We start from the raw sequence: 23,353 nt of genomic DNA on the forward strand, positions 1-23,353 counted from the left end.
TTCTTTCCTGATAATGATTTTAAATTCAAGTTATTTTAATAGTATAATTTTATTTTATTCTATTTGTTTTTGCAATATTTGTAATGCTTCCTTTTTATTTTATTTTATTCTTATCTCATTTATTTTATCTTATCGAATTTTATCTAAACTTATATTTTATTTTATTTTATTATTTTATATTATCTTATCTTATATCTTATCTTATTGTATTTTATTATTTTATTTTATTTAATCGTATTTTATTTTATCTTATTTTATTTTTTATTTTATTATTATATATTATGTCTTATATCTTATTTTATCTAATTTTTATCTTATCATATTATTTTAATTTATTTTATTTTTGAAAATTGTATCTTATTTTATCTTATCATCTTATCTTAATTTATTTTATTTTATTTAAATTTTTTATATTATATATATTATATTATATCTTATCATATTTTATTATTTTTATTTTATTTTATCGTATCTTATTTTTTATCTTATTTTATTATTGTTTTTATTTTATATCTTTATTATATTTTATTTTATTGTATTTTATTTGTTCTTTTTTTATTTTGTCATTTCTTATCATTTTTTTATTTTATCTTATTGTATTTTATTTTATTTTGTTGTTTTATATTATTTATATTTTGTTTTTTATATATTATATTATTTTATCATATTTTATTTTTTATTTTGTCTTATATTATCTTATTGTATTTTATTATTTTAATTTTATTTTATCTTATCATCTTATCTTATTTTATTTTTTATTTTTATAATATATTATACCTTATCGTATTTTATTTTATTATCTTATATCTTATCACATTTTATTATTTTTTTATTTGATCTTATCTTATCCTTTTTTATCTTATTTTTTTATTATTTTATATATCTGCTTATTTTATTATTTTATCTTATCTTATTGTTTTTAAATTTATATTTTTTATTTTGTCATGTCATTATATTTTTTACTTTATCTTATTGTATTTTATTTTATTTTATTTATACTATTTATATTATTTATATTTCATGTTTTTTATATATTATCTTATCATTGTATTTTTTATTTTACTGCAGTTGTTATTGTGATGTTTTATTGTTGTTATGCCATCTGTTTCATATATTTCAAAGAAAAATCACATGAAGCAAAGGTGGATAAAAGAATTCCCATACTTGGAGACTTCACTTTATTGAGCAGTTTCATTTTCTATGATCTCTATAGTTAAAGAAGCAAGTTTTAATTTTGTTCCCAATCATGATTTGCACATTTACTACAAAGACTTACTAAACATATTTAAATTAGCAACTCACAAAAAAAAACGAATCACAAATAATACATGCAAATAAATAAGAGAGAATTGTGAAATGAAGTCAAGTCATTCAAGACAATCTCCACATTTTCATTTCAGCAAGGAGCAGAATTCTGAGGGGGGAAAAGAGAAAAAAATGAGTGAAATATTGTCCAATCATCTAAATCACTTGATACTGTCCATATAGTAAGAATTCTTTTTTAGAAAATCTGCACACGCCCTATACATATCAAAGTGTGGATGCTTCTCGCATGCAAATCTAAGTTATTTCTTCACAGACAGAGTCAAACACCCTGCCGGAAAGACGTTGCCTTGGGAAAATTGAGATCCCACAAGAGAATTCCCAGTCTTCCGAGATAATCAGCACGTCTGTGCGTGCTAAAGGGAGTAGAATTGGTCTAATTCTCATTTGTACAGCTGATTAATCCCTCAGGCTAACAGAGGAGCCAGACAGTGAAAGAGGAGCCCTGGTTTCTATAGGAGTACGACTCCCACAGGGCCTGTTCTGGAAGGCCTAACTGCTGATTTGGCTTTACCTTCCATCCCGATTTTGCCGTCTCCATCACTGTCCCCAGCTGCCAGGAGGGTGTTGGTCTCTGCCTCTGTGAGCTCTCTGGCCCCTGAGCAGAAGTTCTGGAGGAAGCGTCTGGAGACCCAATCAAAGAACAGCACGCACCAATCAGAGAGGGCTTCATGTTGTGCATTCATATAATGTGTCTCAGAATACAATCCCCAAACAAACAATTTAAAGAATGCTTTACTTTAGCTCCTCTTTTTCAATGAATCCACTCTTGTCCTGGTCCAGGGCCTTGAACACCTTCTCCCCATCGGAAGAGGCTTTACCTATCAGCCCCACTTGTTCAAAAAACGACTTGTAGTTGAATGTTCCTGGGGCTGAAAGACAAAAAAAAAATGGAATATTAAATATTAAGGCCTAAAGATAAGATGCATGTATCAATTTTCCATTACACAGTTTTAATATAAACTAATAAACTTAATGTGGTGCATTTGTCAGTCGTACGTGAATGAAATAGCCAGGTTTACAGTATATATTTACCATCCAAAAATTTTAATCTCATAGGCTACATTTGAATTAATCGAATATTGCTTATTTCACAGTTAGTCATACACTGTAACACGTTAGAGCTATTTCTATCTGATATAAAGGTGGAATGTGTAAAATTTGGGAGGATCTATTGATAGAAATGCAATATTTTATACATAACTATGTTTTCAGTGGTGTATAAAGACCTTACATAAGGAACCGTTATGTTTTTATTACCTTAGAATGAGCCATTTCTGTCTCATACACCGCGGGTCCCCTTACATGTTAAGGCGCCATTATGCACCGACATGTTTCTACAGAATCCCTAAATGGACAAACTGCTCTACAGAGCGCGTTTCGTCACTATGTTGTTCTTTTAAATCGTTTGTGTTTTTAGAGGCAACTTGCGTCGTCCCTACGTTGAATACACACAAAGAAGTAGTAGTAGTAGTAGTAGTCATCTGGTTTATTAGAAGCAGAGTCCGTTCTTTGTTAGAAGTAAGAAAAAACCTCATTGCTTCACACAAGCTACTCTCTGCTCTCTCAGACGATGACATCTTTGTCTTGTGTCGGCCAGACGGCCACCGTAGCTTCTCAAATTATGCAAAAGGGAGGGGTTAACTGTCGTTGCAGTTCGCAATTTCACCGCTAGATGCCGCTTAAATTTACACACTGCACCTTTAACCCATAAAACAATTTTTTTTGAATAAATTAATGTATTAAATTAATGTATTTAATTAATATTTTTTCAACTAAAAACGGAAAATTTAGTGTTTTGGCCATTCATGGCGTTTTGGTGGTATGAAAACGCAAACTTTCAACCTGAAAACAGGTTTCAAAGTGGAAGTTTTCGAGCATTATACAATTATCATCTCCATGTAAACTGCAAAAACGCGAATCTGTGAAAACAGTGACGTATTGCACATGTGTACTACGTGTTTAGTCTATCCACCTTATTTTTCAACGCATAAATAAGGTGTTTTCTGTGAATGTGTCCCAGGTGAAAAAAAAGTACACTTCTCTAATGTACTTAAAGTGCTCTATTTTCGCACACTAATTTTGTACTTAAATTCTTAAATAAAAATTCTTACTACTGAAGATCATCTTAAGAACATCTAAGTGTACTCAACTGTGAGTACAGGTATAGTTTTGATAATGTTGTCGTGTCATCTGTTTTTAGTACATCGTTGTCGTGTAAACGTACCCTTAGAACTATATATATATATTTTTTTTTATCGTTAATGATATAGTTGGTGTGAATCAGTTCTGTCATCTGCCGCTTTAAATGCTCGAGCTCTTTAAAGCATGATGGATTCTGATTGGCTGTCAATGTTTTTATCGTTCCATCATCACCTGAAGAAGATCATTCTGAAAGTGATTCCAACAATATCGTTCCTCTCTACCGTTATCGTTATACTTGTGGTGTGGTCGCTGCTATTTTTAGAACTATATCTTTATTGTCATTAGTGTGAACGGGTCTTAAAACAAGATAATTTAGAAGTAACCATTTTAGGTTACTATATATTAGTGTAGTTGCATTAAAGCTGCAGTCCGTGATTTTTGGCCCTCTAGCGGTTAATAAACAGAAATGCACGCATCTTGCGGAGGAACATTCTAGCCGGAGCTACTTTTCTCCATGTATGTCTATGGCGAGTCACGCAGTTACTGTGATACTCTGGGGCGGGTCCTACCAGTCCGGTCTGAAATAGTCCGAATATAAACACTTATTATAAGTGTACCATAATGATTCAGGATAAGACAAAAACACGGTTTGGAAAATGGATTCATGTTGTAAATTGTCATTATATAATTTTTTGTAAATTTTTAACACAAAAAAAGTTGCGGACTGCAGCTTTAACTGCCTATACAGTTCATTTTAAATAAGTTCAACTGCATCCCTAATTTTTGAAAACATGCAAATGTGATAAAAACAAATCAGATATATTAGCCTATTATTGCATTGGTTTGGGCAACATGCTTTTGTGTGCCATTTTAATGAATATATACAGCATGTTTGTGATCTGACATGTATTGCTGGGGTGAGTGTGTAGCCTATGATCTTGGATGCTCGGCACAAACACACTGGTATCCTGGTGGCAACTGCTCCACAGTCTCCGGGTGCCTGGATACCTGGATCTACCCATCCCCAATGCACCGGCCTATGGGCATCTCTCTAGAGCATGCATGCGTGTGTGCAACTGTAACTGAAGCAGCTATTTATGTTGTTGTTGATAGTGCGAATAACAAAGCTGTTTTACATGTGTAAGCACATACGAGTAGAAATATCAGTTGCATGTACTGATGAGTGATTGTATGTGTGTGTGTGGCAGATGTATCACACCTTGACAAGCCTGGATAGCTGCTGCAATGCTGTCTTGTTTCAGGAGTCCTGCAAGTGCCATGATTCTTCACTAAGAAGTTCTACAAATACACATTACAATTAGAGATCCAGTAAAACACTAAATCAAGCATGTTGGAATCTGCATGTGTGATCTAAAATTGCATCATCATATACATAACAGTGGAAGTTTTTCTGTCAAATTTGAATACTTACATATGTATATAAACATGAACAAAAATGTTGCTAAACTTATGAATCTCTGAACTGATCTTCAATGAAACATAACTGACACCACTGACAACAAGAACAATTTGGCAGTAAAATCTATTTGACACTAACCTTTGGAGCGGCTGTAGTAGTGATCTGTATCCTCAGATTTATCCTCTGGAACAATGAAGACACAGAAACCTTCTCTTGCAGTTCTGGGACCTGAAATGCACAGAGAGGGTGACACTCGTGCCCTTAAACCCACGGAGGCCTTCCTCACCACAAAACACCTCCCTCCTCATTAGCTGATCCAAGCAGATCGTTTCTGATCGCTATTGGTTTGAAATGCGATTTTTGCATATGCTTGTGAAGAGCTCGGAGGTCATTGGCTGTGGGTTACTATTGAGACCTGTAATGATGCTGGGAAGGTACATGCTCTGCCTTTGTTCTAGTTTGAGGATGATGCTTAGTTGCGAAACCAAATTATACATCACATATAGAAATAAAACATTAAATCAGCATAGAAAAGTTGATGATGATGAGATGAGGTGCATTTCATACCTATAGATTTGTCAAATAAATATTCAAAATAAATCCAAAAACCAATATGTATGCTTTTGTGAAGCATTTTTTTTTATGCTGAAAAAATGTTTTCATCATTTTTTCCCATCCCTTTAACTCCAATTTCTATCAGGATGTATCCCGATGATCAGTAAAATATAAAAACTCACCCTGAATCACCCTGGGGCCGCTCCGGCGTGCCTCGGGCCGAGAACCGTATAAAGAACTTCTCACTATAACTTAACTCTGGTATCACTTTGATTGTACTAAAAGCCTTTATAGGCAGGAATTGAAAGTTGAAGCTGGTTGAAATGTTTGCAGTGTATCAGATTTTCTTATTTTTATAGCTTTACTTAATGGCAAACTTGTTTTGTTTTTTTGTGTGTGTGCCTTCATATTTTTAATTATTTCAATTTAAAATCCCCAGAAAAGTACACTGTAAAAAAGAATTTTCATGATTTGTTATCACACATTTTCTTTTGTCAAATCAACAAATCAACTTCAATGGTTCAGATAACATACTATTTTGAGTTTTTACGCAACAGTCATTAATATGTCATTAATATGTACGTCCCCAATATTTGCATATACCAGCTCATGTTCAAGGCATTAGACAAGGGCAGGACGTCTGGATGTGCACAGCTGAATCATCAGACTAGGTAAGCAAGCAAGAACAACAGCGAAAAATGGCAGATGGAGCAATAATAACTGACATGATCCATGATAACATGATATTTTTAGTGATATTTGTGAATTGTCTTTCTAAATGTTTCGTTAGCATGTTGCTAATGTACTGTTAAATGTGGTTAAAGTTACCATCGTTTCTTATTGTATTCACAGAGATCAGAGTCATGTCATTATTTTCATTATTAAACACTTGCAGTCTGTATAATTCATAAACACAACTTCATTCTTTATAAATCTCTCCAACAGTGTGTAATGTTAGCTTTAGCCACGGAGCACTATCAAACTCATTCAGAATCAAATGTAAACATCCAAATAAATACTATACTTACGCGATTAGACATACTGCATGATGAACACTTTGTAAAGATCCATTTTGAGGGTTATATTAGCTGTGTGAACTTTGTTTATGCTGTTTAAGGCAAGCGCGAGCTCCAGGGGCGGGGAGCACGATAATTTAAAGGGGCCACAGCCTGAATCGGCGCATAGTTAATGATGCCCCAAAATAGGCAGATAAAAAAATTAATTAAAAAAAAATATCTATGAGGTATTTTGAGCTGAAACTTCACAGACACATTCAGGGGACACCTTAGACTTATATTACATCTTTTAAAAAGATGTTCTACAGCACCTTTAACTCAAATTTTTAATTTCAATGAACTCAAATTTTTAAGGCAACCAGATAACTTAATTTTTTAAGTTAAACGAGCATTTTTTTTTTACAGTGTAACAGGTTTAAAGGCCGCTCTTTAGGAAAATGTATATATACGTGGGTGTGTATGTTTTTGTGACATATCAGGACACAAATGTGTATAATGACATGGGTATGACACAGGTATTACAAGGAGAGGGTGCCTTATGAGGACATTACCCCATGTCCCCATTTTTCAAAAGGCTTATAAATCATACAGAATGAGTTTTGTAAGAAAGTAAAAATGTGCAAAGTTTCCTGTGATGGTTAGGTTTAGGGGTAGGGTTGGATAGAAAATACGGTTTGTACAGTATAAAAACCATTAAGCCTACAATTCACAAAAACAAACCTGTGTGTGTGTGTGTGTGTGGTGTCCTCTAAACCCTACGTTATGAGAACAAAATGGGGACATTTGTTGGTCCCTGTGAGGAAAACAGCTTATAAATAAATTGTGTTTTTTGAAAATGTAAAACTGCAAATTCAGATCTGTGCTCCTTATGGCTGAAGGTTGTGAGTGCAGAATGAGTGTCAAAATGAGGCCATCTGGGAGGAAGTGGTTGAAAAATGAAACACGTACTGAGAGAATCACCCTGGGGCCGCTCCGGCGTGCCTCGGGCCGAGAACCGTGCACCGTCTTTTGCATGACTTGGGGCGAAAGACAAAATATCCTTCCCAAACAGACGATCATGGGGGGTCCGCTCATAGGCACTTTGAGTGTTGTGTTGGTACAGTAGCCTATAAAAATCATTATGTCTATGGAATGTGTGTGTGATATATTTTACTGAAAAACTGAAGGAGCAAAACAATTTGAGTGAAAATGAATGATAAAATACGGTGGTGAGCACAGGAAACATGAGTGGGTTGCTAAAGTGGTATAGTGTATAGATCAAGAGTGATAGAGCAGAAAGTCACCATATGCATACAATTTTGAAGACAATTTTGTAACATTAAAGTACTTCATACCACAATTCCAATACAAAACTCCCCAACAACAAAACATATTACCCCAAATACCATCTTTAAAGGACTAGTTCACTTTCAAATAAACTTTTCCTGATAATTTACTCACCCCCATGTCATCCAAGGTGTTTATTTCTGTCTTAAGTCAAAAAGAAATTAAGGTTTTTGATGAAAACATTCCAGGATTATTATCATTATAGTGGACTTCAATGGCATCCAAATGGTTGAAGGTCAAAATTACAGTTTCAGTGCAGCTTCAAAGGGCTTTAAATGATACCAGACGAGGAATAAGGGTCTTATCTAGAGAAACGATCTGCCATTTTATAAAAAAAAATACAAAATGTATATGCTTTATAAACACAAATGATCACCTTGAATGTACTTCGGGTTTCCATATTCTTCAAAAAGCTTACGCTGTATGTCCTACGCCTTCCCTATTCTACTTACGGAAAAAATTTAACTGCGCTGCGTTCGTTCCCTAAGTTGAATAGGGAAAGCGTACGACATACAGAGTAAACATTTTGAAGAATATGAAAGTGCGCTTTTGGCGGAAGCACGTGCGAGGTGATCATTTTGTGTTTATAAAGCATATACAATTGTATTTTTAAAAGAAAATGACTGATTGTTTCGCTAGATAAGACCCTTATTCCTCGTCTGGTATCGTTTAAAGCTGCACTAAAACTATAATTTTAACCTTCAACCGTTTGGTGCCCATTGAAGTCCACTATAAGGAGAATAATCCTGGAATGTTTTCATCAAAAACCTTCATTTCTTTTCGACTGAAGAATGAAGGACATAAACATCTTGGATGACATGGGGGTGAGTACAAAAAGTCCCAAAATATATAATAATTCCAGAGATTCTATACATCTGCATCATTCACATTTGATCAAATTACTTCAAAATCAGCCTTTTGCCGTTATGACCTCATGGATCAAGGCAATTTTGAAATACAATTGGGAAATACAAGTGTTTAGGAAAGGTGGTGTTTTTAGGCATTTATTTTAATTTGGATAACAATACTAACAATATGGGATTTATAATACATAAAATAATATCTATTCTCCCATATAGATATGGATGAATAGCAGGCTTATGTGCTAAAACAAATCAGTAATCCCTCTGAAATGGTTCAGTAGCCTACAGCATGTTATGACAGCTTCACGGTTTCCTCCTAAAACAGGTTTTGCATTGCTCGTCATCATAGTCAAAACTTTTCTCAGTGACAATGACATGGCCAGACTGTGTGTCATCTGAACGCTGTCAGTTTCTGTCACCACCGCCCTCGCGTGCGGCTCGCGTGACGCGGCGCCTGACGTCACGAGACATGGCGCTCGTGCGGAAAAGTGATGCTGGACCTCTGTGTTTACTGCGCTTTTGATTTTTCCACGAACTCAAGAGTCTTACAATGCAGGGAAAAGACGTATCCTCGTATTTAATCGTCCTAGAGAGGTAGTAAACGAACGAGCGGTTTTAAGCGATGAGAAATAATCGTAAATAAGACGCCGGGAGCGCTTAGCATTAGCTTAGCTTGATGAACATCACAGCACTGTCGTGTTAGCCAACGCTCATAACACGACATATGACTAATATCACACAACATGAGTCTTTGACACGGCGGATATGACAATATAGATATACATAGACATAGATGAGCCAATTCAGGCGTCCTTCGCGTTATTTATTTAGATGTAATAGCTGTTTATAGGTAGTTGAGCTAGTGGATTAGCTGCAGTGGTGAGGATGGAGGCTCTTCGTGCAGGTGTGTGTTTACTGGGATTTGCCACACTCTCACAAGCTGCTCCAGTCTCAAAGACACACGCAGGTAAGATGTCGAGCACTGCCAGTGACATTATAATGTGTGTTTGCTCATGTTTCACTCATGTTGTAAAAGTTGTGTGGGGCGACCAATGTATATTTACATGGTACTTTACAGTAGGGCTTTTCAATCTTTTAGATGCCATGGACCCCCAAATATGATCAGTCTCCCCCACCCCCATCCTAACGTTTAAAAGCCAGCTATATAGTTTCATGTCTGAAGCCCCTTTGTAATATATATATATATATATATATATATATATATATCTGTTACATTTAGGGAATATTTAGTTTCATTCATAGTTACCTTAGATTACTTTCCCTTTTGTTCTGCTCACTATGGTATGGTACTTAATAAATCTATGCCAACACAGTACTGTCATGGGACGTGTCCCAAACCACATTAGTCTCTTGTTATGGTGTCAGTGGGTGAGTTGACAGCTGACCTGTCTCTAAACAAACCACCTTGACCGTGAGCAAAACTACCAGCAGATTAACACTAATCCAACACGGCCATTGTTTTGGAACTGGAAATTCATTCATGAATGACTGATCACGCTCCAGCATTGAATTATTCCTGCTTTTAGACTTATGAACACATTAATGAGTCAGTAGTACTAGTCAGTATTGTGTAACAGGTAGATAGTGAACCTTCTGAATTATCCCAATATATTAGGGGCGTACCGAAATGAAAATTCTGGCCAAAAACAAATAATATATTAATGATCAATTAAATTAATAAAACTTATTTAATAATCAACACTCAAATAGCTAAAATTGCATTATACAAACATTTATTTTTTATATCAACTTTTTAATAGAATTGTTTCTACAGTTTGTTGGTGAAATATAGCCTAAACATTTTAATGACAATAAAAAAACTTACAGTAATAACATGACAGATTTATTCAAACATACCTTAAATAAAGACACCACTAACAGGTTATGTAATACATAACATTTCTAAAAACATTTCTAAGTAACATGAACTTAAAAATTGTCAACATGAATGCAACTATTTAAGTTGATCCAACATAATGTTTTAAGTAAGGTGAAGATGCTTTTTGGACACAATAAAACACATTTCTAAGTAACATGAACTTACCAAGCACCGCTTGTCACCATGATGGTAAATCTCCAAAAACCCACATTAACAGAAACTCTTCTAAATTAGCATAACAAAACACTAATTACTGCTAAATCTCCCTTACCATTAATCTTGTGCAAAAAAAACATTATATAACACTTAATTTTAGCATTTACTCTCCCTTTCAAGTGCCATGGGCAAAGCATGATGGGAAATATAAATCCCAGCCCAGTTTCACTTAACTTAAGTTCGTCTAAATTAAAAGAAGTGTTCATACAACTCAAAACAATGAAACAAAATTGTACATTTTTAAATTTTACGTTATAATTTTTTTTTTAATTTTATAATGTAAAATTATTTTAAAAATTTAAATTTTACATTAACAGAACTTTAAATTACATACATTTTCGATTAACTGAAAATGTTAAACTATGACAAGTCATGATAGTATATTGAGTCAATAGGCATAATTTGTGTGTCTTCCAAGCTCAATAAAATAACAATTACAAAAGTAAAAAGTCTAACAGCATTTCAGAACTTGATTTTTTATTTCACAACAAATATATATATTTAAGTAATGACTAAAGGTCCCCTGAATTAGTTTTTAGAGTGTATAAGCTGTTTTATTGACGTTTTTCTCCAGTTGAAACACTGATTGAGCAATTATTACATGAGACAGGATTAATTTCGATAAGTTGTAATGTATCTTTCAACATACCTTCTGATGTTCATTCATGTTTATTTTGTGCTGTAACTAGTAGTAAAGAGGAAGAAATGATCAGTTCACATGCACTTGATCTGCAGTATTAAAGAGCACCAAAACAACATTTTGTAATAAAACTGACAACATTTTAAATTTAAGACTATGCTTCATATTTAAAGTAACAAAGCTTTTTGCGATTATTGGATGGCAGGCGCACTACAAATGTTTGGTGAAGTTTTGTTCATGCATCAACAGAAAACAGCACAGATTAAAAGATTTTAATTTCAAGAAATCCTATCAATACTGAATAAAATCGAGAAATGAATATTGTCAATCCAGAGCTAGTATCCACAGAGCTGACATGTTTAACTGGTGTAGCTTATTCATGTTTTGTGCAGAAAATAAATGCTGAACACAGTCAGAACATGCCATCTGAGAAGCGCTAATTAATTAAACGTCTCTTTCGGTCACTGATTTTGGCCATTTCAAACCATTTCGGCCCTAAACTGAAAATAGCTGTTCGTATAGCTGAAATTTCAGTGCATCACTATAATGTGTCACTGTGAGGGGATTGCGAGCAGATGTGGTGAGTAAGTGATACAGTCATCAAAAACTGATTGTTGCTGATGTAGGAAAAGGAAAACTTTTAGGGCCTGACATGCTCTACATTTTCATTTATGCATTTGGCACATGCCTTTATCCAAAGTATTGTGCATTGCATTGAAGGTGTACAGTTTATCAGTTCATGCATTCCCTAGGAATTGAACCCATGACATTGGTGCTGTTAGCCCATGCTCTGCTGATTGAGCTATAGAAACTCAATTTGTTGTTCAGTTTACTCTTAAATGGGTTTAGTGGTTTCGCTTGGTGAGGTCTCTCTCCACCCCTTTTCTACCCCCATGATACTTTGCATGAATTATGGGAGAAACTTAAACTGTTAAACTGTATTCAATCAGATACTGCCAAGAAACATTTAAAGGTTCGATCTGTGGCATTTTCAAAAACTGTGTACAGTGACATTATTCTCATCACCCTTTAACCATTGAACATCAAAAGGAAACTTAAAAGTGGAAAAAGCATTAACAAATTACTTTCAGCAGACCATAAAGATATACAATACAATAGAATACAATTAATAAATTATCAAATGAGTCTTTCCGCAGAAATATTACAAGCTTGTTAAATATTACCATATGTAAGTCTATATATTATGTAACATGCAAGTGTTCCATCATAACATTTTAACTTCTTTAGAAAAATTCCAGTGAACACTTAAGGATAGCAGTGAAAAAGAAAGAAAATTGCATTATAAAGCACCCATGTGAAAACAAACTGGGAAAGGATTTGAGGAGAAAAACAAGAGATTCTTCTTAGTTCATTCAAGCAAATAATTCATGTTCCTTAAATCGTGAGAGTAGGCCAAAATGTCTTCTCCATATCGTTACAGCTAGAACAGAACTCAGCGGACTGAAAATAGCTCTTGTCACAGATATTTTTGTCACTTTAAAATACCAAGCATTACAGTATTTACCTGACAGACAAAATTACATCATGACTGAAAATATACAGCTCATTCAAGGGTTAGTTCACCCAAAAATGAAAAATCTGTCATTAATTACTCACACTCATGACATTCTACATCCGTAAGACCTTTGTTCATCTTCAGAACACAAATTAAGATATTTTTGATAAAATCCGATAGCTCAGTGAGGCCTTTATTGCCAGCAAGTTAATTTAGACTTTCAAATGCCCAGAAAGCTACTAAAAATATATTTAAAACAGTTCATGTGACTACAGTGGTTCAATATTAATATTATAAAGCGATGAGAATACTTTTTGTGCGCCAAAGAAACGAAATAACGACTTTATTCAACAATGTCTAGTGATGGCCGATTTCAAAACACTGCTTCATGAAGCTTCGAAGCTTTTGTTTTGAATCAGTGATTCAGAGCGGCAAAAGATTCGGCGATTTTTTTTTTTTTTTTTTTTTTTTTTTTTGGTGGTCTCTTCATAACATTAAGGTTGAACCACTGTAGTCACATGAACTGTTTTAAATACATCTTTAGTAGCTTTCTGGGCATTAAAAGTGTAAATTAACTTGCTGGCTATGCAGGCCTCACTGAGCCATCTGATTTCATCAAAAATATCTTAATTTGTGTTCTGAAGATAAAAATGACATGAGGGTGAGTAATTAATGACAGAATTTTCATTTTTGGGTGAACTAACCCTTTCAGTCAAACTGACGGATAAGGATTATTTGTAGCGCAACCTTATTATTTGAAATGATTTGTTTCTGTCCTTTTGAGTGGAAGTTTCACAAACCTGAATTGCCACCCATAATTTAGACTCGCTTGGAAAAATATTGATAGGACTACTTCCTTATTACAGGTAGTGCGAGTTACAGTAAGTCAACACATAAACCCATGCATGCCACTCTTATCTGTGGTGAATGATTTACTTGGTTTAGGAGGAGGACTTGGTCATTACATGCACTTTATAATCATGTTTGATCACATGACCAATCGTCATGTGATGGGTTTTATTTTTAAGACCACTTTCATGGCCATTTGTCTCTCAGTAAACAAATGATGCAGTTAATTAGGAAGTACTGATGATGATGCAGTCACAGCAGTATGATGAAGTCTGCGCTGACTAATAGCTCTGTGTCCCAGATGGAGTCTCTTCACTGCTTTGCTTTTGTGATTATATTTGTACTGATGGTTCAGGCTTGACCAGCAGTCTTTTAAACGGCCAGGCAGGTGCAGGGGTGTAAATGTTTACTCTGTCAGGGATTTGATTTGATTATGATTCTTTTCAATGATGCAGTGCATTAAGAAATCTGAAATTTGGTCATGATTCTTTCTTAATATTGATTCAGATTTATCATTTTTCTATGATTCATAAATATTTCTTTTTATGTTTCTGGAGGGACTTTTTTTTGCATCTGAAAAGCAAAAATATACACAAACATTGGATTTTATTATTGTGTTATCCACCTTATTCTTTCGATTCATTAGTCGCTATAGGTAAATAACTAGAAGTAAACAGTAAAACTATTTGCGCTGCCAACCAGTTTATGACTATGATAAAAAATTAAAATATGATGATAAATACCGGTTTGCACTAGGGGTGGGAATAACTGTACCTCATGATATGATACTATACACAATACACGTTACTGATAATATCATGATGCAGCATTTCTGCAAAAATTGATATATTGCTAGACAATCCTATAATGATACATCACTATGAAAACAAAATGCCTGTGAAAAGGTTAAGTGCAGTGTAGACCAAACTGTTAGAAAACAGCACAAAAAGTTCTGTAAATTAAATTTAACATTTTAAGTAATTAAACCTTTTATTCTTGTACTTTTGGTTAAAGGTGCCATTGAATTGAAAACTGAATTTATCTTGGCATAGTTAAATAACAAGAGTTCATTACATGGAAATGACATACAGTGAGTCTCAAACTCCATTGTTTCCTCCTCCTTATATAAATCTCATTTGTTTAAAAGACCTCAGAAAAACAGGCGAATCTCAACATAACACCGACTGTTAAGTAACAGTCGGGATCATTAATATGTACGCCCCCAATATTTGCATTTGCCAGCCCATGTTCAAGGCATTAGACAAGGGCAGCCAGTATTAACATCTGGATCTGTGCACATCTGAATCATCAGACTAGGTAAGCAAGCAAGAACAATAGCGAAAAATGGCAGATGGAGCAATAATAACTGACATGATCCATGATATCATGATATTTTTAGTGATATTTGTAAATTGTCTTTCTAAATGTTTCGTTAGCATGTTGCTAATGTACTGTTAAATGTGGTCAAAGTTACCATCGTTTCTTACTGTATTCACGGAGACAAGAGCCGTCGCTATTTTCATTTTTAAACACTTGCAGTCGATATAATTCATAAACACAACTTCATTCTTTATAAATCTCTCCAACAGTGTAGCATTAGCCGTTAGCCACGGAGTAGCACGTGATTTAAAGGGGCCACAGCATAAATCGGCGCATTTCTAATTATGCCTCAAAATAGGCAGTTAAAAAAATTAATAAAAAAAAATCTATGGGGTATTTTGAGCTGAAACTTCACAGACACATTCAGGGGACACCTTAGACTTATATTACATCTTGTAAAAAAAACGTTCGATGGCACCTTTAAACTTTTCTTTGTGTTTAAACTGACACATTTAACTGCTTATCAACTTGTTTTATATAAACCTGGTACATTTCGACATTTACCAAGATCTTTTATTTAAACCTGGGAAGATCTCAGTGTTTACCAGCTTCCTTAAAATAAACCTGGGAACATTTTAGTGCTTTGCAGCAACTTGCATTAAACCTAAAAACTTAAACTTTTCTTTGTGTGTAAACCACCACATTTAACTGCTTTATCAACTTTATATAAACGTGGTACAATTCAAAATTAACCTGGAGCGCTTTCTCAACCTTTCCTCTCGTCTCATCATAAAGAGCTGGAATACGGAGCCCGCACATGACATACAGAAAAGAAATTCACAGTTCAACATTTGTCTTTTGCGTGCTCAAGTTCGATATTTCGAAAGTAGACAATTGGCAAGCGCATACTGCACACGTCTGCGGACCATTACGGCTCCGACGAGGTTTTGTTCTGTTGTCCACGCTGATCATGGCGTTTTTTTTAGTTCTCATCTCCATAAATATATATAGCAGTAGAGCTAATATAGTGGCTGGAAATCTGTTTATCCTTTGCTAAATGTCCTTGTCTTTATAGAGAACGTGGTTCATGATTGCTTAGCAACAGTAGACACCACGGTAGCGCAAGCTTCTTTGGAAAGAAGGTGAAAACGGTGCTGCCTCGTTTTCCGCGTGTTTTTAGACACTGAGAGCAGGGATATCTATTTAGAGTGCCTTATTTTATTATTTAAAATATTGATATTTGGTGCCCTCTTATCGATTCTCATATTGCATGGAGAAGGACAACAATATATTGCCCTATCAATATTTTGTCCCACCCCTAATTTTGCATTGTCAAGCACCATAATGGACTGTTTTTGAAGAGCTAAAATAACTGGAAGCAGCTGACAAAATTTCAAATGGCTGTACTTTCTCTTACATTTAAACTAAGATTGATAATTGATTATTACATTTTGTAATTAATGCATTGAATTTTCATTGTCAGATCGATGCACCATAATGCACTGACAAATGTTCCTTATGCCTAGTCATAGTCAGATTGACTTTGTTTTCAGCTTTGGCTTCTTAGCCTTTTTCTTTTGGTCATTTGCGTAGATTGTGAGTGTCTTTCATTTCTGGCAATGGCTGCATCTTCACATTTCACTTATGTTCTATGTTGATGAGCTAAATGTGGAAAGAGTGCTATTGATAGTTGACTGTGTTTCAACTTGCTCCTCTGACACAAATTCTCAGCAACAGACTTTAACGTCAAGAAGTCCAAGCCTTTTTTTGAAACGCCCTGTTCTCGCTCTTTGAGAGGTGTTGTCAAAAAGATTATACCTTACACACAAAATGTGACTTAATCATCATTGTTTATTTTCAGTTGGGCAGTTGCAGTGTCATACTGTCATTATTATTCAATAACACTATGAGCAATCTAGCAGCACTGCTTAAACCAGTCAGACAAAGCAAATGCAAATGCCCTTTTAGCAAATGAAAACACCTGTGCACAGCTCTAATCCTTCACACACAGTTGAGTGATTCAAATGGACAGACTAACCCTAAATAGGGACATGCAAATCTACACATTTTCAAAATCAAAATTTCTGTGGGTTGGAACGAAAAGTTGACTAGTCTGACTTGAGGAAGAATTTTAATCAGGCTGGTTTAGGATAAAGTGCATGAGATGAGTCAGATGTGTTTCTTACCAATATATGGAGAGAAGTGCAATCCTTTGATAGTGTAACTAATAAATAGGCTAAATTGGTGAAAGCTGAGCTGCTATTGCACACAGCTATTAAGGTCCCAACAAAAATGGATTATGCATAAGGTTTATTGTCGAAGGTGGTGAATTTATTACAAAAGTTGTGCTTTGATGGTTTTAGCATTGGCGTTGTGGCACAGATTGTATTTAGAGTCGTAATCCATATAATCTTGCAAATGTTGTATTGTACAAGGTCCTTTTAGCTTTCGCTGAAGTTCACCCACACAGCACTTTATTTTTAGCACACTGACAGTCAGCCAGTGTAGACTTGTGATGTGTGTCGTTCCTTTCCAAAGACATAATGTTAACCCCAAATCATCAGTATATAAGGCAGAATTTAAGATCACGTCACATGTATAGTTTTAACATTCGTCAATCCTGACCAACACAGCCTCATTGGAAAAATGTGTTTTTGTCTCTCATTTGCATTTGTTAACACTATCGGTTAGGTTTAGATCTGCAGATGCATTATTTTCAAAGGTGATAGAGCATTTAGATTTAAGTGCTGTTTACGGAATTCCATGATACGTACATCAACCAGTGTAATAAAATGTTGCCAGATTAATGTTTATCCGTTTCGTATAAAACTGAATGCTCTGCATTTTAAGACCTGTAGATCATTTGCTTTGTTTCCGAAAAAGTGACTTAATTTGTTACTATGATGCATTTTCTTCTTGGTTTGGATCGCTTTCACCTTGTGAATTTCACCAAAAAGTTTTTAAGCAGGTCACATGCGTGTAAAACTGTCCTCTTATTGGAGTTTCCTCTGCGTCATCCGTCAAGATGGATTGACAGTTTGCTTGATTGAGCTTATTGTGGCTTTATCTGTAGCTGTCGAGACACACGCAAACACTTATACATATATTATGTATTTAATTACAGTTGCAGATTCTTAATACTGTGTGTGGTTACCCGGATGATCTACGACTGTTTGTTTGTTTTGTGATGGTTGTTCACGAGTCTCTTGTTTGTTCTGAGCAGTTAAACTGAGCTCTGTTCTTCAGAAAAATCCTCCAGCTCCTGCAGATTCTTCAGTTTTCCAGCATCTTTTGCATATTTGAACCCTTTACAACAGTGACTGAATGATTTTGAGATCGTCTTTTCACACTGAGGACAACTGAGGGACTCAAACACAACTATTAAAAAAGGTTCAAACATTCACTGATGCTTCAGTCAGGGGAGGAAAACTTTTGAACAGGATGAAGATGTTTAAATATCATCGTTTTTCATTTAGTACTGCCCTTCAGAAGCAACAGAAGATACTTGCATGTTTCCCAGAAGACATATTAAATGCAATTTACCTTGATCTTCAAATTCAAAAAGTTTCACCCCCCGTCTATTAATGCATCATGTTTTTTTTATGGAGCATCAGTGAATGTTTGAACATTTTTTAATAGTTGTGTTTGAGTCCATCAGTTGTCCTCAGTGTGAAAAGACCGATCTCAAAATTATTCAGTCACTGATGGAAAGGGTTCAAATATGCAAAAATGCTTGAAAACTGAAGAATCTGCAGGAGCTGAAGGATTTTTCTGAAGAACAGAGGCCACCTCGTTGGCCAGGTGATCTCGAAGCGATTGTTTTACTTTCGCAATCATACGCATTCGGAGAATCGGGAGCGCCGGTGCTGAGTGCGGATTCTACAAGATAAGACATTTGTCATACGCTTAAGCTCTGTTGTGCAACGAATCCTCCGCAATGGTCTTGTCAGTCATCTTGTCACTTGCTGTCGTCACATGATCATTGAACTCTGATTCCTGCTGCATTATATACGACTCGGCAGCTCGTGTTGGATGAGTTGGATGGAATTGAAGCGACCGTTATCCAACTGAATTAAATGGTTTTTATTTCTATAAAAATAAAAACGACAGTGGAGGCATAATGTAAATGTAGTGGTGGCATATGCTATCCTAATGTCACCCTCACACTCCGTGCCACGAGACAGCTTTTCACCTCGATGAGAAATCTTGTCACATTTTAATCTCGTGAGATCTTGTGGCATGAGATCTTGTCACTCCCCTAGGATTTTCCCAGAGGCTTTTGGATTATCGCAGAAAATAAGCTCTGTGATCAACAAAAGTTTATGATACTTACGTGTTTTGTCCATGAAGATCATTTTTATGAAATGTTCAACTTTTATGAATTTTGAAGCCTAAATGCAGTCACGAGAAGCCAAAAGCTAAAGGTAAGCTATAAGAGAACTACACCACGGTCCCACAATTCCAACATCACTATGACCAAGCTTCCGACAAGTCTTTATCTAAAAACATTTTCCCTAAAAGTTTGAATTAGAATAGTGTGTAAGAGCGCAGTTCTAAGCATAACTAGGCTGTAAAAGCAGACTGAGCTTACCTGTTCGGTGTGACGACGTTTAATGTCGCCAACAGCCTCTGTAGTCCGATTTAGCCACTTGTTAGCAACCGTCATTTTCAAAAAACAGCTTAAAAAAAAACACGGGTAGGTTAATATTAATGTATTTTATGTTGTAGAATGAAATGTGGATGTATCTTGAGCATGTGTTCACCACAGACCTTATTTCAGCCATTGACTTTGGGACGATGGAACCAGAAGTGTTAAAATGCTAATTCACTTCTGGGTTTTGGCCTACAAAAATGTGTCATAGTTGCAACACTCTATACCTAAACTTAACAACTACCTTTATTAACTATTAATAAGCAGTAATTAGGAGTTTATTGAGGCAAAAGTCGTAGTTAATAGTTAGTTAATAGTGACAATTGGGCCCTAATCTAAAGTGTGACTGCTAAAACTTTCATTTGTCTGATATGAATGATCTCAAAGCTAATGGAAGCCTCAGAGCTCCAGTTTTGTTTCGTGGGGTTTTTAAGCTAAAATAAATGCTGGTTGGGTTAAAATTAAACCAATTAGACCTTAGTATTCATATTATCAGGTAGTCGTTTATTGGATGATAGTGTCATTCTTACTTGAAACCCATAAGGCACTAGCTAACACTACGAGTTTTGTTTTCAAGTGACCGTCTAAAACTTCACCTGAATCTATCCACACGTATGCCAAATTGAGAAGAGAACACCCTGTCCAATTGGGTCATCTCCACTTGTGTGTGAGCGAACATCGCTTCATTATGCAAGAGAGCCGAAATAAGAGCTGGCAGCTTGGTGTTTATTGGCCTGGGAAGCAGTTGAATAATTTGTGCTGCTTGCCAAGTCATGATATAAATTCATGACTCAGATAAGAAGAACAAATGGGGAGGTGATTGTGCTCCTGCCCACTGCTTGTCACTCATCGGAGGAGCAGCAGCAGTCTGATAGACTAGCACTGACCACAGTAATGATCAAGACATCTCTCAACCCCTCTTAACCTTTGCAGTTACTGAGCTGAAACCTTGCCATCTTTTGCTCTCACTTGGTTTCAGATGGTGCATTGACACTTCGGCCTTTGATTGTTTAATTTTCAGAGCACATGATGCAACACTGTTATTGATTTACTCCCAAACTCAAGAAATAAGTAATGTAGTGCACTCTTGCTCAAGTTCTTTATGTCTGTAATTGTCACTCGAATAGGCACCATTTATAATTAATAATTAAACCTCTGACCTCCTTTCTGCACAGTTGTGTGTTATAGCCGACAGTCGGAAAGTTGTACGTTCACGCCCTGCAGTCTATGAACTGTTGTGCCCAGGGTTGCCAGGTTTTCACAACAAAATCCACCCAGTTGCTACTCAAAAGTAGCCCAAAACTAGCTCAATTGGGTTTCGGCAGGGTCCCCCAGTAAAAATCGCGTTCTGGGGGTTAAAATCCGCGTTTTTGTTGGAGTTCCCCTGGTAAAATTTGCATTCAAGGGGCTAAATATCATGTTATCAGGGGTCGCTTCAACCCACAGACATGAAAAACAACTGTGACAACACTGGTTGTGCCCTTGATCGAGAGAAATAACCCCAGTGAATTGACTTTACCGTAAGACAATTTGTTTAAAATGTGCATAAAATTTGTAAATGTTTGTGATTGACAACTATATTGGAATGCGGTAAAGAATCTCCTGAATAAACATTTTGCATCTGTATATGGAGTGCAGGGGTCGTTCCAGTAATTGTGATTGTGTTTGACGTAGGGATAATCATAGCAATGTTTTAGCATCTCATACCTGTAACCAAGAACGATGGATACCAACAGTTTAACACGTTTGGTGGCAAAGGTTTTTCATGTAAGAAATATTCGCAACCGGAGACGCATTCATGTCTGGCAATTTTTGGAGATGGACTGGTGTCAAAGTGTCAAGACATATCTGTTTGTGGGTCGATGACATAAGTGTTCATGATAAAAGGACATTTAAAAATCTAGTTTAAAATGTTTGTCAAGTTCGTAGAAGTTATTGACTCTAAACATACTGTAGTGTAACCATCAAGTAAAAAGTAAACATATTTTCTATAAAATTCATAAAATGTGGGTTTCACGTCATTCTTTGTCATTTGAAATAAATTGTTGTCGATAAAAGTCTTAAAAATAAAAGTCTTGCAAAATGACAATTATGGTAACTCGCCACTACCAGATTTGCTGTACCTTAGCAACTCGATTAGCTTGTATTGCCCATATTATCTAAAAAAAAAAAAAAAAAAAAAAACGTGTTAAAGTTCTGGAAACAACAATTACATTTAATGTCATGTGTTTTGGTAGGTGGGTGTCCTTTCTGCAGAATCGGTTGTCACATTACTGTGTTACTGGGTGTTTGTGTTCTAATGAGCTAACTTTGGTTTATTGTATGTGCCTGGGTGTTCTTGTCTCTCCTGGCTGCCATGCAACAGGTCTCTCATGTACATCCCAGAGCTCTCAGTGTAATTGCAGGGTTAGATTATAATGTCATTTGACTCTGCACTGAGGAGTTCAGGTGTACATTACAGTCAAAGGGATGTGGCTGGATGGTAACTCCCATTCTGCAAACATCTCGCATAAGCAATTTTCTGCAGCTCGGGTTTAATTTAGGAACTGGCAATTACAAAAAAATACAACATGTAGGAAAGCACATCTCATGTTTGATTGTGCACGTATCCAACAGCGCTTATCCTTTGTTATTTTTCAGATGGGTTTGTGACATCAAAGTATATTGATATAAACGATATATAGGGGTAAATTCTGAGTTTGAAATCACATTATGCACACAGAGAAGTTGCAGTGGTTAAAACAACACTGTATTCATTTGGTACACATGCATACCAAACTGAAAGAACCGTACCAATTTTTTTCTTTAATTGCCAGTTATACATGTATAAATGAAGAGTTCAGATGTACATAGTATATGTTCATCAAATACTTTTGCTTCAAATCTGCAAAATCCCAGCAGCAGCCCATTCAGAAATACCGGTTAGTTTGTAGAAATCACTAAACGCCACTTCTCTTTGTTAGCAAAAGCCTCTAAGTCCACAGAAGTACCAGTCGGAGGATGCCAATGGAATAATTTGATTTTAAGATGAATGACGGTGTGCGTATGAGCCGACTTTCATTTGCCGAGCTGCAAGTTTTTATCATGTTTTGTCCATCGTTACAGCGGCAATGACAGGATTTTGCGAGTATCAAGTAAACACAACAGTGTTCCTTTTTGCTGCTGTAAAACTGACAGAAATGGATGTTTTAATATGCGTTGTTGTTCAGAGAGTTGGACTTAGAGGTTTTTGCAAAAAAGCACACATGGTTTTGCAGCAAAAGACAGTCAAATTTGTTAAATACCAGTGAATTGTCTAAAGAGACATTTTTGAAAATAATGCATTTCACTAACTGACTAATAACCTTTTCATTGCCATTAAAGTGAAATTACCGAACCTAAACATAAGAGCCTGGTAAAAAAAATGCTCATTTAAAAAAAAAAAAAAAGAACCATCAGACGGACTTAGAGGTTTTTGCATCTGAGCTCTTCAAATATATAGCATTCAAAAGTTTGGATCCTGTTTACACCCGGTATTAAGATGCATTTTGGTTGATCGGGTCACAAGTAAATGAGGAAGACACATTCGTGTTTACACCTGGTGTTTAAATCGGTCTCTTTTATCCATTTTCAA

General features: G+C 35.4%; 2 protein-coding genes across 3 annotated transcripts in view; one reads left to right on the plus strand and one right to left on the minus strand.

Annotated features, from left to right (window-relative positions):
- Positions 1-1,143: 1,143 nt before the first annotated feature.
- Positions 1,144-5,187, minus strand: pvalb5 (parvalbumin 5). The gene is made up of 5 exons (XM_048187030.1): positions 5,027-5,187; positions 4,688-4,767; positions 2,063-2,195; positions 1,838-1,947; positions 1,144-1,414 (listed from the first exon to the last, which is right to left on the minus strand). The coding sequence occupies exons 2-5, from the start codon at positions 4,746-4,748 to the stop codon at positions 1,392-1,394; spliced, it is 327 nt and encodes a 108-aa protein (XP_048042987.1). The 5' UTR covers positions 4,749-4,767; positions 5,027-5,187; the 3' UTR covers positions 1,144-1,391.
- Positions 5,188-9,053: 3,866 nt separating this feature from the next.
- The window catches only part of lmtk2 (lemur tyrosine kinase 2), a 47,081-nt gene continuing 32,781 nt past the window's right edge, over positions 9,054-23,353 (plus strand). For both annotated transcript variants that reach the window (XM_048187041.1, XM_048187049.1), the window contains exon 1: positions 9,054-9,615. In XM_048187041.1, coding sequence (XP_048042998.1) covers positions 9,534-9,615 — 82 coding nt within the window. In that variant the 5' untranslated portion in view covers positions 9,054-9,533. The remainder of the gene's footprint in view (positions 9,616-23,353) is intronic.

The sequence above is a fragment of the Megalobrama amblycephala genome, linkage group LG1 (genome assembly GCF_018812025.1).
Source record: "Megalobrama amblycephala isolate DHTTF-2021 linkage group LG1, ASM1881202v1, whole genome shotgun sequence".
NCBI classification, from domain to species: domain Eukaryota; kingdom Metazoa; phylum Chordata; class Actinopteri; order Cypriniformes; family Xenocyprididae; genus Megalobrama; species Megalobrama amblycephala.